The following is a 16,719-nucleotide window of genomic DNA, read 5'->3' on the forward strand; positions in this document are numbered from 1 at the left end:
ATCTACAGTATTTTCCATGCGGAAACAATGTACACATTTAAACTATGTCCATTCAGTCAGAGTCATGTAAAGTCAGTCTAATCAGGCTTATCTAACTGTTTCTGCCACAAGCTCATTAACACACTTACACACAGAGACACAAAGGGACTGGTAGGCTAGTCTGGAGGCGGGCCAGCTTTTTCCTCTGCTGAATATGAGGGTTAGGCTGCCTGCGCTGAGGAGTCACACTGTAATTTAAAACCACACTGCTTGCAGCCCCTCACATACCCACGTATATACACACTCTCGTGCAGACACACGCAGACAGAACTGAGCAAGCAGACTTTGTCCCAGGATCCAGCACAAAGCGAGAGGAACCCTGGATACTCTGCCTGGATGACGCCTGACCGAGCTTCCCTGTGACCAGGTTCTTGTCCATGTGTATGTGTGTGTGTGTGTGTGTGTATGTGTGTCCATGCATGCATGGAAATGTGTGTGTGTGTGTATCTGTTGCATTGGGGGATAGTGGATAAGCTGTTACAGTACTCTCCACATTTTGATTTTTGATTGCTGTGAAACTGCAGGGTGCAGTGGCTCTTGCATGCACACTGTCTGCACTTCAAGTTTAGCATGGACCACCTCTGCTGGAATATGGGCATCTTCAGAGAGTTGGTTTAGCAAGCGTGCACTCACTTAAAGTGTAAATGTGTTTGGTGGCTCTCCAGCACCCCGCTTCAGACGAGTAATAAGGAACAGCCTCAGGTAATCGCTCAGAAACATATGCTAAATGGTCTCTGCTGTTTTCACACACTTCTACAACTACTATTAGTTCTGAGTGTATTCACCTACAAGTAGTTACTGTGCCTTGGCAGCAATGTTCTCAATGCAGTGGCTACAATAAGACAAACTTCATTGAACTGAACTGCGTAAAGTAGACACTGTGTAGATTATGGAGATGTGTTTCACAGGGATTTGTCTCATTCCAATTGTCTTCGCTTCTTGTCTGGTGGGGTGTGTGTGTGTGTGTGTGTGGGGGGGGGGGGGGGTTGATATGCCTGCTAAACATCTGAATGAGTCAAAGCACTTCTGTAGAGTAAAGAGAGTGATACTATTTATGGCATTTTTGTCTTTTTATACTTTTGTCATTTTAGTCAAAACCCTGTGTGATCAACTGGACTACAGTTAAATGAAAAGAGTGCTTGTATGACCCTTTTTCGCGTCCTTGCAGGAAAACTCAAATGGTTTTAATTATGCACTGGAGGCTACGTGAGCTCGCTCTCCCGCTCTCTTTCTCTCTCTGTCTCTCTCTCTCTCTCTCTCTCCCCTTTCTCCTCATTCTTTGTCTGTCTCAGTCCTTCCCACTCTCTGGATTTTGCTGATGGATGTATTTGGTCATGCTTGCGTGCCTGGGGGTGTAGCTGGTGTGTGTGAGAGACCGCAGGCAAGTCGGATAAAATCTTAACTGCTGAAAAAAATGGATTTTCAGTTTTTCAGTTCAGACGTTTGCTGAAAGAGGAGGAATAAAAGGCTTCACTTTTCCCTCTTCTTGCTTTTTCACTGCACCATGAACAGTCACTTTGTCCTGCGTTGCTCCCTGCTGAACTTTTCAAGCACCTGCCTTATTAAAGTAAGCCGAGGCTTAAGTGGAAAGCACAAGAACTATGTTGTGCTGGCTGAACTGTGCTACTGCTCCAATCCTGTTGATGCCTGCTACTTTTTCAGTAGAGTTTATGTAACCCAGAGCGTGCTGACCCCCCCCCCCCCGTCTTCGACACACAATGACTTTATAGACAGAGAAGCTCCAAGAGAGAAAATCTCTGCTCGTTCATTCACTCTTCCAGACTGTACTTTGATCGGCCCATAAGAGCACTGTAGTGTTCTTTTATCTTCTAGACAGTGTGCAGATACAACACTAGGTATATGCCGTAATCATATTTGTCAAGTGTCTTGGAGTCGCTGATCTGAGTTCACAGTGTTCACAATGCTGTTCTCTGAGTAGGAGTGCTGATCAAGAATCTGTTCCAGTCCATAAAATTACTGTGAATTAGAGTGGAATCTGATCATAGGTCAGCATTCCTACTCTGATACGCTGAATGAATAAGGGTCCATAAACCAGTGGCTTTTGGGTTGACGCAAACTGGACGGTGTGAGGTCCCTGAGAAACCACTTGTCCCCAGATGAATATTTTTACTGGTTGAAGTTTAAAAAACTTGTGGTGCATTTGCTAATGCTGAATAAGTAAAAAGCACTCTGTGCATTATGTCTCTATTACTGAGATTTATTGAAGTGAAACACTCTGCAGATTTAATCCTCCACATATATCTGTGAGCCTCACCTGTGAAAATAGCCATAAAGGAACATAACTCTGTTCTCAGGGACGTGTTATCTATCACAGCAGTGAGCTGTGCCAAGAGACTTGTCATCCCGCTGGCAATGTTACAGCCTTCTACAGTGGTTGTAAAAACCATTTCTCTAAATTATTGATCTGTAATGTTGCTGTGCGTGGTAAAAGAGTCCCTGTACAGCTCGGTTTGCTGATAAACCTGTACACAGTAGATTATGTGGACTGAAGTGAATTATTGAGAGTGTGAGAAACTATTGTATGAGCTGTGGAGTAAGGGAGGAGGAGCTGTTACATAACCGGCTTTATAGTGGGTGCCAGCCAGATTGCTAGCAGAGTTATGTTTAAGCAGGGCTTTGGACTCTAGAGGTGCAATTAATTCTTAACGCTAATTGAACTATTAGGCCTTCTGCAGACTCTACTCACTTTTTTTGTCATAACATCACTAGCATTTAGAGATACCTTGTTGTGAGCGTGCTGGTCCCTTGAGTCACCTGCTACTCTTGGTGATATACTCTTGGCCTAATGACTAAGCAGCTTTTTTAAATTAACGCCTTATTTCACAGAATGGTGGGAATGACCAAGCTCACTAGTTATTAAGCTTTTGTTGGGTTTCATTAATGTATTTCAGAGCCAAGCAGTCTGTTTGGTTTAATACAGCAAATGTTGTTTAGCCAAATATACATACGTAAGTGCCACAGTGCTACCCTTTAAATAAGAGATGTTTTTGGATAATGCTCTTATCCACAGCAACTTAAGCTTGAATCATGTAGTGTTAGAAGTCTGGCTCAAATACTCTTAGTAGTATTGCATGGTGTGCTTGTCTGGCCGGACCCTAGTGGTTGTTATCCACACAACCAAAACTATGCTAGCTAACTATGCTTTCCTCAAATAATCACACCTAAATAGCTATTTAGCTTTTTGTGTTTAGATATAACACATTGTTATTAGCGATTTTATCCCCAGGTATTGAAAAGTTGGCAGAAATGTTTGTGTCACAATCTTTTAAAATGATGTTAGCTAACTATGCAAGCATTTTAAAAAATAGCAGCACTTCAATGAGTGCAAAAACGAATAATTTCTCACTAATGACAAAAGATTGTTCTTCAATCATTGTCATTTGTTGCATATATGAAAGCAATGTAGGATTGGAACAGCATTCTATGAGGCTGGGTAGGTGAGCTCAGCAGGGGGGTCACCACAGGCACTATGGTGACGTAGCATTATGTTAATGATGTAGCAGGTTAGATGCAGTAATGACCCCTATATGTCTTGTGGTGTGTTGCATAAAGGTTCAATGACTGCATTTATGATACTACTGTCATATATAAAATATATATTTAAAATCTTGTAAACCTCCTTCATAAACAATTTAAATATCTTAATTTCTTACACAATTAGAAAACAGCAGCCGCCCTTTTCATTTTGTGAGCATGCTGAAAAAATAAATGGTCAGCAATTACTTTACAAAATCACTACGTTAATATACAATGAAGTGAATGATGAAATGTGCACTTCAGACCATTATAGTGTGTTTGTTTTTAAGTAATCAACATTTATCACACTTAACATCAGCACCTAATCAACTAATTGCTGCAGCTTAAGCGAATAGTGTAGTCTCACAGATCCAAGGCGAAGACTGCATCCTGCACCCCCTTGGCTCCAGACAGCATACCCACATCCCTCCATGTGTTCCTCATATGCCAGTGTGTTTAGACTGGCACAGCCATACCTTGGGCACCAACCTTAAGCTGGCTCACTACAAGCCTGCCCTGAATGGCCCCCCAACCCCACAGCTTCTGAGCTCATCGGAATGCCTGTTAGGGTTAGCCTGGTTTACAATAGACCGAAGTGCAGACTGAAATAGCCTGGCATCGAGATTCACCTTCCACACAAACACACGGACAAGGAGCTGAAATTCATTTAGGCCTGAATTGAGATTTACATCGCTCTGTGCTTCCTGTGCAATTGTAGGGGGTTTAGTTGCACACTGACATAACGATAGGCTTTGTCATGTAGATAATAAATCTCTTTGTAACACCTGCTGGACCTGGGTTGGCTGAGTGGAAAAATCCGCTGAATGCTGTTGATGCGTTCTCAACGTAGAGAGTTGATGGGAATACAGATGGACGCTGTTAGCCAGGGGAGGCTGTGGCTTGGCAGGCATGTGAGACTGTGCCTGCTGCCTAACATCACACAAGGGGCTTATAATTCTCTATAGCTCGTGCAAGACGGCCCCAACTGCCATTGCAGCACAAAACACAGAGTCACCGTTCGTCTTTGTTAGTGTGTTGTATCATAAATAGACACTGCTCTAGCCCACAGTGGAAATATTTATTGAGAGGCCATGTGCCGAATAAAATAGTAACAACAATAAAGCAGACTTTTGTAATCACAGGGGACAGCAATTATCCAGACATTTAAATCCTATTAAAGTGGTTTAAAGAGTTTTCTACAGCACAGATGTCATGTTTTACAATATTATGAACATGATTTCAGAACCTTTGATCAGAAAACCTGTTTCACCATGACAAGCATGACAGGCTATTTCAGGTCCATGAGAGTTTTACATTGGAACTCATTGAAGCCTCACAGGCTTATCACAGACATGTTAGAAAGACTGAATAAAAACATCTGGTTAAGAAAATATGTCTCTCAATCCCTGCTTTCCAGCCAATGACAAAACTTGTTGTCATCTACTGACTAATTGTCTACTTTTTTGTTTCTGCTTAGGGACTGCAGCTCTACCCGTGCACTCTGACTGAGGTGAGCTCTCCAGATTCCAGACTGTGAGGATTCTCCAGGGACTGGGCTCGAGTGAGTGAGCCAGCTGCAGCTTTCACCATGCAACTTCTCACCGCCCTGCTGCTGCTACTGCTTCTGGCGCTTGAAGGGGCTGAGGCACGGAGGGAAGGCCGGGGAAGAAGGGAAAGGGCGCGGGGCAGAGGGAGGGCAAATGCTGTCAAGCGCTTTACGGTCAGTTGTAAGGAGTACACTGAGGGCAGAGACAAGTTTCTGGACTGCCAGGACCGCCGCTTGACTGCTGTCCTCCTTGGATGGCCAGAGGACATTGACCACCTGCTGCTGGCACGGAACAGGATCCAGGCTCTACAGGACAATACATTCAGCCACTTCAGGAACCTGCAGAGTTTGGATCTACAGCAGAATGAGATTTCTCTCATTGAGGAGGGTGCTTTCAGTGGACTCAGCAAGCTCACGACACTACTGCTGCAACACAACCACCTGCACGTGGTCACTGAGGCCATGCTCATCCCCATGCCACGGCTCACATACTTACGCCTCCATGATAACCCCTGGAGGTGCAACTGTCAGCTTGACAGCCTTGTGCGCTTCCTGCAGGTTCCCAGCAACCGCTACATGGGAACCTTTGCCAAGTGTGCTGAGCCATCAGGACTGAGGGGCCAGAAGATGAAAACGCTGGATGCAAAATTCCTGTGCTCTATTACCGTGGAGGCTCAAGAACTCCCAATGCCACCAGGGATACAAAAACACCCTGACGCGACATCACTGTGTCACACATATGTCTTTCCCAAGCCACTGCTGGACTGCAAGGGCAGAGGTGAGAGTGTTTTTTTAAGTCTCCAAAAGGTCATTATTTAGGGATTCTTAAAGTACTTTTATTCTCAGTTTTCCTTGATTGTGTTAGCTAGCTAGCATTTACTTCACCTTGAGTTCACATCTCTTTTTCTCTCTTTCACTCTTCTCTTTTGAAACTCTGCCTTCGCAAAGGTTGTGGGTGGAGTTACTCAGATGGGCATGGTGCAATTCTAGTAGGATGGCTTGTGACACACTAAGCTAAGCTAAATCTGAATGGCTAAATAGTTTGTGAGTTGGTAGGCACTATAGATACCCAAATATATGTGCTCAAGCAATGAAAACCTTTTTATAATTTGTCCCCTTTAACTCTTGGTAGGAAAAGCCCAAAACATAGCACTTGAACATGGCCTCTATGTGATATTCATTTAAACATACTATTTAATCCTGCTACATTGCAAGGTAGTGGTCTAAAGATTTTTTTATATTCTGGACAACAACATTGACTACATATTACAATGCACTATGAAAGTAAAGGAGACTGTATTTGATTGGACATCCTCCACATCCTCCTGACTGGACATTCTCCTGATTTACAATTTTCATAAGCAAGTACATGGCAAGACTCATTCTACGAGCAAAAAGACATCTGAACATCTGGAAACTGACAATTGGCAGTCCACTCAGGCATTATAATGAAATAGAAGTTTCTTGGGGAAGAAATGGAGCTATGTTTTCCAGATCATACATCTGGTCGTCCCTTTAGGGGCTACATAAATGCCACATTCAGACTGATATCAAGGCACTATCAGTTCTACAAAACCCTGAGTATTTTATTTTAAACAGATCCAAGCCCAGGACATTAGGGACAAAGCAGAAGCTGAGTCCACATAAAACCCCCATTCTGTCTCTGTCCATAATCTCATTCAGAACAATGATGCTTCATTGATTCCATAATTACTAAATCTTTCAATGGCAGTTTCTGTTATATTTATGGTACTCAGTGGAGGAAGCAGACCTGCTTTGATCACAAGAGAAGAGCTTAGTAAAAAGACGCCTGTCAGAGGCACTGAAATGCATAATTTCCCTTTTAGTCTGACAACAAAGTAGTTTGTGTGTGCTGCTCATGATACTGTAGTGTCTCTTATTGGAGAAGACAGTGACATCATTACTCCATCTCCAGAGTTACTTAAAATACCAGCTTTACTCTGTACCAAATTGCAGGCACTGGATCACCCTACAAACTTTCTAAACAGCTCCTTTTGGGACAAAATTACAACATAATTACAACTATAATTTAGTGCCATATTTCCACTTACAAATTACATATCACTGTGCCACCCTTCAGGCAGGATGGCACTGCTATGTTAAAAGCATGCACACATACACAGCCATACCAATAAGAGGTTTAACATCTCATTAACGTAATATCAAATATATCATTATTGTGACATAAAAAGCAAAAATCTTAGTTTTGCACAATAATCTTTAAATCATGTCAGGATTGGCAGATAATTAAATTTGTAGATAATAATGTTAAGGTAATGATGAACTACTGCACTAAAACATATGCATTTGATTTATTTTACAGCTTTATTAAGACTAAACAAATATCATATATAAACATTTCAAATTTCACATTTCAGTACATCCCAAAAAACATGGATTCTATACGTGTGCTCTATACCTCCAGAGAACACTGCTCCACAGCTTCCCTAGCCCAATGCTGTACACCAAATGGAATTCACCATGGGTCCTGTCTGGAAAGGTTTTGTTAGATAGTGTATATGGATGATAAGTGTGACATTATCAGGCAAAACAAGGCCAGTTTTAACAGCCCAAAAACTTTAGGATGTTGAATCTTTAGCTTAAGGACACACATGCGCTGTTGGGATGGTTCCAAACAGACTTTCTGCATAAAATATGTAATGGCCATACAGAGAGCTATGAGACAGAGAGTACAGAGAGATGTATCGCAGTCAGGCTGGGCCAACTTGAGTAGTAGAAGCTTAGGCTCTAAGTTGAATGGATTACAGAAGAATCTGGGCTTCCTAGGCCCCAGTCAGAAAAGGTGAGTCAGCACTGGCGCCGAGGGAAACTGCCGTGAAACTCCAGCCCTCTCTTGTGCCGTGATGTCATCTTGCTCTGGGATCTAATAGATAACTGGCTAGGGATTTTCTTTGTCAGCAGAAAAGTGAAACTCCAGTGTGGAAATCTTGGAGGAGTTAGCAGAGGAAGAGCGATAGCTCTGTGTTATTAATTTCTTCTACAGGCTTTCCCCTCATTCAATTTGTAATGTCTTGTATGTTCTCTCACACATCATTCAGAAGCCCATTAGACATGAAGAGAAAAATGAACACCATGCTACACGGTCTAGTTAGACTGAGCGGTATTTTACAAATGATCTGACTATTTTACTCATTTGGAAACTGGATGGTTTGTAGGACTGGATGCTTGTAGATAAAAGTTAGAAGATGATTTACGTTGGAGATGCCAAAGAGAGTGAGGCACTTCTCTATATATGGAAACGTACATTGTCGAAGCCTCGCTGGAATGGAGTATTAAAAAGCTGGCAGATTTCATTGGGAAAAACCCTACCAGTTTACCTAAGCTATACCGGTTAGCCAGCAGAGAGAATATAAAGGGTCTAACACCCCAGCTAACACCCCTGGTTCTGATAATGTTCAACCATTAGGTAGGTGTTCTGGTGAGGTCATGAGAAGAAGATCTGTCGGACTCTGTTTTACACATCACGTCATGAATTCTACTGCCTACATGGTCACTTCCTGATGATATTTCCTTACACTGTCAGATGATTGATGCCTCACATGGGCCACTAAAACTTCAAGCGGCCCTAAAGTTTTTTAGCAGTTCATTCAATGGAGTAATAAATAAACAAGACCAAAAACGGATCGCTGGACCCGACTCAAGTTTACAGGCTATGTTTGAGAAGACACCAAGCCAAGACTTCTCATAAAATAAACAAAGGGAGAACTCCATGGCTGCTGATTGCTGCCTCTTTTGTGCTTGGCAATTAGTTTCTGCTCTCTATTCCATACACATTGGACAACACAGATAATCGTCTTTTTTTAGCTCCATTATCAGTAAGTGTTACAAGAATGAGTTTGGGCTTTTAGGGACCACCAACGTTGACCACACTGTACAGCACTTTCCAAAATTACTGTGGCAGATGTTTCCATCTATGGCTACCCTACTGGAAATCATTTTAAGAAGCAAAGTGGTCTTTAAAGTGCCATGAAAGTCCACGTGAAACCCTCTGCCATACAATGTTTTGTCGAAAAGCCAAAGCAGTTCTTCTGGGCAGCCCTTCAAAGAACACATTCAGCCTATTTCTTGGCTGTGACCCAATCAGAGGCATGATCTACTGCTCCTTATGACACTCACAGCTAACAAACAATGCCTCTTTGTTTTCCAGAGCTGAAGACAATTCCAACTGAAATCCCAGACAGCATTGTGAAAATGGACATGTCCTTTAATAGCATCACACAGCTGAGGCCTAAAGAGTTTGTTGCTGTCAAAGATCTGAAATTCCTAAACCTCAGTAGCAACGGCCTGGAACGCATTGACACAGGTAATCTAATCTAATGTACATTGGCTAAATGTGACAATGACACCTGTAATCATTGAGAGGTCATTCAGTTGGGTTCCAGATTAGGCCCTATTGGAAATTCTATTGGAAATGGTGGGCAAACTACAGTTTGATGTGCTCTCACTGGTTGGGAAGGATGACTTAATTACTATTCTAATGGGATTACGTTTCAACATTAAATGCCTGAAATGTTCATGAATGATTCATATGGGATAAGAAATCTTGGTGTAAACTATAGATAGTAATGACTACTTTATTTACACATCGCCATCAGACCTAAAAAAAAAAGCTGCTTACAAGTAGAAAGTTTGTCCTAACATTGAACTGGGGGGGGGGGCAAACAAGACTTCGGCTACCATGGCATGTGCAAATTTTCATATTTACCATATTAACGCCATGTATTTATCAATGTGATTGCATGTACTGAACTGTGACTCCCGTACCATGATGGTTTGGTATTGAGTGAAAGTACCGTTTTTTCCTTCTAAGCTTAAAAACTGTATCATCTAAAAGTAGACTATGATACTCAAACTACTAAAACACTCGAACACCCCACAGGCTGCAGTGTGTGTTGTTACAGTATAGATTTGTACTGGATGTATTTGCATTGCGTCAGATTAATCAGCAAAATTCTATCCGGCATTTTCTACTGACACCAGCCCGATACTGATGCTCTGTGCAGACTGGAAACACTGACTTAATTAATTCAGAATTAATGCAAAATAACTGCAGTGCATACAAAAACAAAAATACAAAGGAAAGGATTTGATAGAGCATTTGATGGCAATGTGGCAAGCTGGCAGTTAGAACCATTCTTTTGATTGTCGTTTGGAGTTGTTTGCATATGTATTGTGAGCTGCAATCATGAATGCTTTTGTTTCGCCTTTCATAAGTAAAAAGTAGCCTGCATGTATGTGCTACTTTAAAAATGACATGTTGAGTAACACATACAGGCAAAACATGTCTGAAACCCAAAATGTAATCTTGAAGGCATCAAAACACTACACTGGATCCATGCAGTGTTACATTGTAAGCTCTCAGCAAGCAATCAAAAACCCCATAAACCCTCACACCTATTATTTTACACTGTTAAACTGGATTTGTTAAAGCTGGATGTGCAGTGAACTCGCAGGCCCCATGCGTTTTCCTGCTGAGCAGACATTTCTCCTCTCAGCTGCAGATTTTGAAAGAGCGAGGCGGCCTCATTATGCTCATTTTAACAAGGTCCTTAGAGGCTGACAGTAATGCTTTCATTAAAATCATCTTAAGGCCTCTTATCATTAGGTTGAGCTCAGTTATAGCAAATTTGTCTTTGAATGAGTTTTCAGATGTACAAAGACTGCACTCTCTAAATAAAAAAACACAGAAAGCAGAAAACAAGAGAACCATTTACAAACTGAAATAATTATAAGACACCCAGGCCTTCCAAAACTGCCTCAAAGCTGGGACTGCTTGTAATCTGATTTTGTATAATGAACGGACAGGCTGGGTGTGTTGTTCAGTGATCCCCGAGGGGCATGATGGACAGATACGGCCAGACCGCGGCTGTTACACACGGGATCATTCAACTTCTTTACTTGAAAGCATGCAAGACGTCTAGATTTCGACTGATGAGACCATTCACACTGTGAAATTAAACATTTTAGCCAGGATGTCCACACAGCACATCGGACTATTTGTGATTGGCCCCCATCCACAGCAGGTTTAAACTCTTAGGGCATTTTCACACCTGCACTTTTTAGTTCAGTTAAATCTGACCATGGTTTGTTTTTACCCCTGGTATGATTAGTGTTGGCAGGGGTGAACACAGTAATTGCACTCAGATGTGGACCAGAGCAACCGCACCTAGACCCTTAAGAGGAGTTGGTCTTAGTCCGGTCCCAAATGAACTCTTTGTTTTTGGTGAAAATGTGATCAGATATGCTATGCAAGTTTAAGCTAAATGCTAGTTTGAACTGGTATATTGCCCAGATAAAGTACACAGAAATATGCCCTAGTCTGGAGCACAGGACTTTCTTCCTGTATTCACTTTCTTGCTACCACCCCAGACAGGTCTGACCAATAAGCAGAGAGAACATTCTCACGTGATTTGCTGTGATGCAAATTTATACACTCAGATTTTTTGTGTGAAACCAAACCAAGGGGAAAATGCTCCAAGTTTTTGAACTTGTTAACTATTTCGGACCAGAGCAAACAGATTGTAGGTAGAAAACACCCTTAAACTCTACAGAGACACCAGAGATTCTAAATTTAAATTTCTCACTTTTTCAATTGCAGGTGTCCCATAGGCTGTTTAAGGGGTGACATGGTTAAACACATTGTTTTTAACCAACATTACTTAAGTTTGTTGGATCATTAAGTTTGTACTCTACTTCATCCAAACACTCAGAAACACAGTTGGATCATCTGTGGTCTGGAGGATCACAGCACACAGCAAAAATATGTAGTGATTTATTTATGCATTGCAAGCCTTGTTGTAATAACAGTTATGCAGCTTCCATTGGTTTATCCGTGAAACCTCTGTCAGTTCATTTTCATAAACTATATGGACAAAAGTACTGGGACACCTGCTCATTCATTGTTTTTTCAGAAATCAAGGGTATTAAACACAGTTTATCCTGCTTTTGGTGGAGCAACTGTCTCTACTGCCCAGAGAGGGCTTTCTACTAGATTGTGGAGGAGCATTTCTCAACAAGAGCGTTTGTGAGGTCAGGCTTTTGGACAATTGCCACCCACCTCAACCCTAACTCTCTAACTCATCCCACAAGTATTGGAGTACCATCTATCATTCCAGAGAACACAGCTCCACTGCTCCACAGCTCAGTGCTGAAGGGCCTTATACTCCTTCAGGCCATGCCTGGCTTTAGATATGGTGCCAATAGGTTCATGTTTATCTGCTCCAGAGAGCTATTCTATTGGCAGTACTTCTCTACAGAGACTAGACAAGTTATGTGTTTGTGCATTTGCACATTTTTATTTTATAATAATAATAATAATAATAATAATAATTAACCAAGTAATGCAAAATAATAGCAGTGGGCACACTTATTTGTCTTAACAGTCAGGGTTCCCATTTAATGGTAAAGTAACAAAAACAGCCTGTTTTATTGTGAGAGGTTGGGAAATGGCCATGTAGAAATGTATTATGACTGTTTGTGATACATAAACACACACAAACATAATTAGAACTTTGTGGAGGGAATGAAGAACCACAGTATTTTATCTTGAAAACGTTAGCAGTGAAATATCCAAAATGTGGTAAGCAGAGGCTAATGATGGCATGCAGTCAAAAACATTCTGCAATAAGATCAGCAACTGATGAACAACAGACCCATTTGACCCAAATCACCTCAACTGGGTCTTTCTCTGTTTCCACAGCTGCCTTTGCAGGCCTCCTGTACTTGCGAGAGCTGGACCTCTCCAACAACAGCCTGCACTACTTCAATTACGGTGTGTTGGAAGACCTGTATTATCTCCGAACACTGTCGCTGGGGGGCAACCCCTGGATCTGTGACTACAATATCCACTACCTGATCTACTGGCTGAAGCACCACCCAGCCGTTGCCCACACAGGGTTGGTGTGCAGTGAGCCTGAGGAGTTCCAAGGCTGGCCTGTGGAGAACTATGTTAAAACCTACAACGCAGAATGTCCCAAAGACAAGCAGTTGAGCCAGCAGGCGGGCACCACCTCACAGGAGCTTTATGCAGAGACTGACGAGGAGCCCAATCTGCTGCCCAGCCCGCTCCGAAACCGACCCAAGAAATTTGAGATCATTCGGCTAAGTTAAACAGAGGACTCCCCTGGAGGGATTTCTGCTCTTTTTTCTGATGGACTCTTTACCTTTGCCATAGAACATAGTTCTGATTCATGTGTATCATGTCAGAAGAGGGAAAACCTTTGCAGCAGGACTGTCCAGCTTCAAAGCCCTTATTCATATACATATTATATATTCAGCAGATACTCTTATCTAGAGTAACCTACAATTAACTTATGGACACTTATTGATACAGCAGTGGTGTGGGAAACTCAAACCTTTTAATGTTTTCACCCTCTCACCTGTTTCAGTTGTGTGATTTGTTCAAATTCAATTCAGCAGTTAGTTTTAGTAGGTGTGTTTCAGTTCTTTGTATAACAATAATTGAAGAAACACTTTCAATTTATTTCTCTGATTTTCTAACTGATTGTTCTGTAAAAAAAAAAAAAAAATAATAAAAAAATTATAATAATTAATAAAAGCTGATTTTTATTTATGGTGGTTACGTAAGTATACCTGTATATACACATACATTCCAGAGAAATAAGTTGTTGAGAATCAGATTTACACACAAGTACATTATATAATGCTGTTAGTATAATATTATGACGTCACCCTCAATTTCCTCAAAACATACATTTCTAAATAAAAAGAATACTTAGTGTGATTGCTGCTGAAGGAGAACCAGCAAAGTATAATATTCAATTACTGACTTACTTTTTTTAGCCTGCACAATGGATATTCACTCAACATGGTCAATAAAAGACACGAACAGTACAATTGTTTGTGTTATTAGTCTAGTTAGATGTAGTTGTCTTTAATAGTCACTTAGATAACAATCAGACCAATCAAAAGTAATTTATTAGCAATCAATCCAAGTCACTCCAAAATATTCCCTTTTTTGCAACTGTAATTTGATTAATACCCTAAACAGGACTAAAGTGTTTGTATTCTGTTGACATTTGCAGCCTTATGATGCCAGTTGAGTGCAGAGTATTGTTAGCATTATATTAGACCTGGGGTTCCTAATATGAACATAATAGGGTTCTATCCATCTATATAACTATTTAATTGATTCTTTCAGGCCTCAAGACTTATGATGTAATCTTAAATGCCTTTCAACATGTCAAGCAAGATTTAAGATGGTTAAGTAAGTATAGCTGTATATACACGTGTCCTGTTATTATGCTAGGGTTTCGTAGCATTAAAGGATAATTTCATGTTTTGCTTTCCAGAGAAATAAGTTGTTAAGAGTCAGATTTACACACAAGTACATTATATAATGCTGTTATAAATATTATGACATGTCACCCTCAATTTCCTCAAAACATACATTTCCAAATAAAAAACGCATTGGTTGTAGTCAAAGAAATAGCTCAAGAGCCAATGACCATTGCAAAAGATTTCCAGAAAGATGTGGAAGACTATTTACTTAAAGAATATTGTGTGATCAGATGACAACAAAATTAGACCGTCTGGCAACACATGCTGTGTAATGGAATAACTGCCCTGCATATGAACCTGAAATACCATTTTTACAGTGAAGTTTGGAGGTGGTACAGGGCTACTCACTGTACTGGTGGAATCCAAATGATCAAAAGGACGATGCACGAAGCCATGGAAATTCTTGAGAAAAATCCTTTGGGCAGTCACCAGAACAATGAGCATGAGACCTGGGGGGTTTGTGGTTAGTTGTGTGGTTATGTGAGTTTTTAAATAGCATAATATCTTCATGATGTCTTTTTATAAGCCAATTTAGGTCAGGCCAGGAGAGCCTGGTATGGCTTGACCCATAGCCTTTTAATCCACATACTGCCAACTGCAGGAGCCATATTACTACATAATATTTTATTTATTTATTTATTTATTTATTTGCCAATTATCAGTCAAGCTTTTGGGTCATGCATGCTTTTTGTCACTCATCACTGACAACACATCTAGTACTGAGTGTCATTCTTTAATTCTCAATGGTATTCAATAGTATAATAACACAAACAGTTCAGTACTGTTCACGTTTTGTTTTGAGCACACTGAGTAAACATCCATGATGCAGGCTAAAAAAATGAGGCTAATTGTTAATATACCATTTTTTACAAAAAAACTCAGAAGATGTGTTATAGAGATGCATGGCGCTGGAAAAGGCTACAAAAGCATTGCTAAAAACAATATTCTATGGACAAATGAGGCAAAATTGGAATTTGTTTTGCACAACATACAGAATGTTATGTTTGGAAAGAAAAGAACACCTACAGCCAAAACATCATCCCTAACATTTTCCGAAGACTTATTAGACAGAGGGAAGCTGATTTATAAAATGATGGGAAAGGATTTTCTTCAGACACGTCATATGAGCAAGCTAAAACGAAAAGTAACTGAAGCCATGCGCTCACTGGTGGATCAATACATTCAAATGTGTATGAAAACATTTATTAGGAAAATGTAGAGGCAGCAGTCTATGTCCTCAAGCTAAAGAAATATTGGGTAAAGCAACAAAACAATGACTCAAAGCACAGAAGTAAATGAACTAAAGATTGTCTTAAAAAGATTTGTGTTTTGAAATGGCTACGTCAGAGTCCTGACCTTAACCCTATCTAGATGCAGTGAAATGACCTGAAGAGGGCTGTGCACGCAAGTCATCCTCAAAATATTTAGTAACTGATTTGCAGGGAGGAATGGTCCACAATTGTTCCTTAACATTGTGCAATTTTTTTTGCAGCTACAGGCAACATACTTTTGGGGTGATTGCTGCTGAAGGAGAACCAGCAAAGTATAATATTAAAGTATTGACTTACTTTTTCTAGCCTGCACTATGAATATTCACTCAACATGCTCAATAAAAGACACGAACAGTACAATTGTTTGTGTTATTAGTCTGGTTAGATGTAGTTGTCTTTAATTGTGACTTTAGTAATCAAAGTAATTTACTAGCAATCAATCCAAGTCACTCCAAAATATTCCCTTTTTTGCAACTGTAATTTGATTAATACCCTAAAAGTGACAAAAGTGTTTGTATTCTGTTGAAATTTGCAGCCTTATGATGCCAGTTGAGTGCAGAGTATTGTTAGCATTATGTTAGACCTGGGGTTCCTAATACTAACATAATAGGGTTCTATCCATCTATATAACTATTTCATTGATTCTTACAGACCTCAAGACTTATGATGTAATCTTAAATGCCTTTCAACATGTCAAGCTGCCTTGACTTACTTGCACTAGTCCATGCGCAAACATGGCCCTTCTGACTTCCAGCGTAACCTACGTAACATATCTGGGTGATACGTCTTGGAGTGCAACAATGCGCAAAACTTTACATATGCACATGTGCTAGAAGACTCCTTTGATGTACATTCCCCCTCATAGCAACAAAAAAAGTGTAATATCCTGAGGGAGGGCCTTCCCGTGAGGGGGTTGAGCTAGTGAACTACTTCCATATCCTCAACATATGCAGATGGGAGGAGCTGAGGGTGGGGGGTTGGGGT

At 40.7% G+C, this 16,719-nt stretch overlaps 1 protein-coding gene across 1 annotated transcript; it reads left to right on the top strand.

The window, feature by feature from the left end:
- Positions 1-249: 249 nt before the first annotated feature.
- Positions 250-13,667, top strand: lrrc17 (leucine rich repeat containing 17). The gene is made up of 4 exons (XM_072673831.1): positions 250-406; positions 5,054-5,900; positions 9,312-9,467; positions 12,864-13,667. Exons 2-4 carry the CDS (start codon positions 5,165-5,167, stop codon positions 13,271-13,273), a joined length of 1,302 nt encoding a protein of 433 aa, XP_072529932.1. The 5' UTR covers positions 250-406; positions 5,054-5,164; the 3' UTR covers positions 13,274-13,667.
- The last annotated feature ends 3,052 nt before the right edge of the window (positions 13,668-16,719 follow it).

This window comes from Salminus brasiliensis, chromosome 2 (genome assembly GCF_030463535.1).
Source record: "Salminus brasiliensis chromosome 2, fSalBra1.hap2, whole genome shotgun sequence".
Classification (NCBI taxonomy): Eukaryota; Metazoa; Chordata; class Actinopteri; order Characiformes; family Bryconidae; genus Salminus; species Salminus brasiliensis.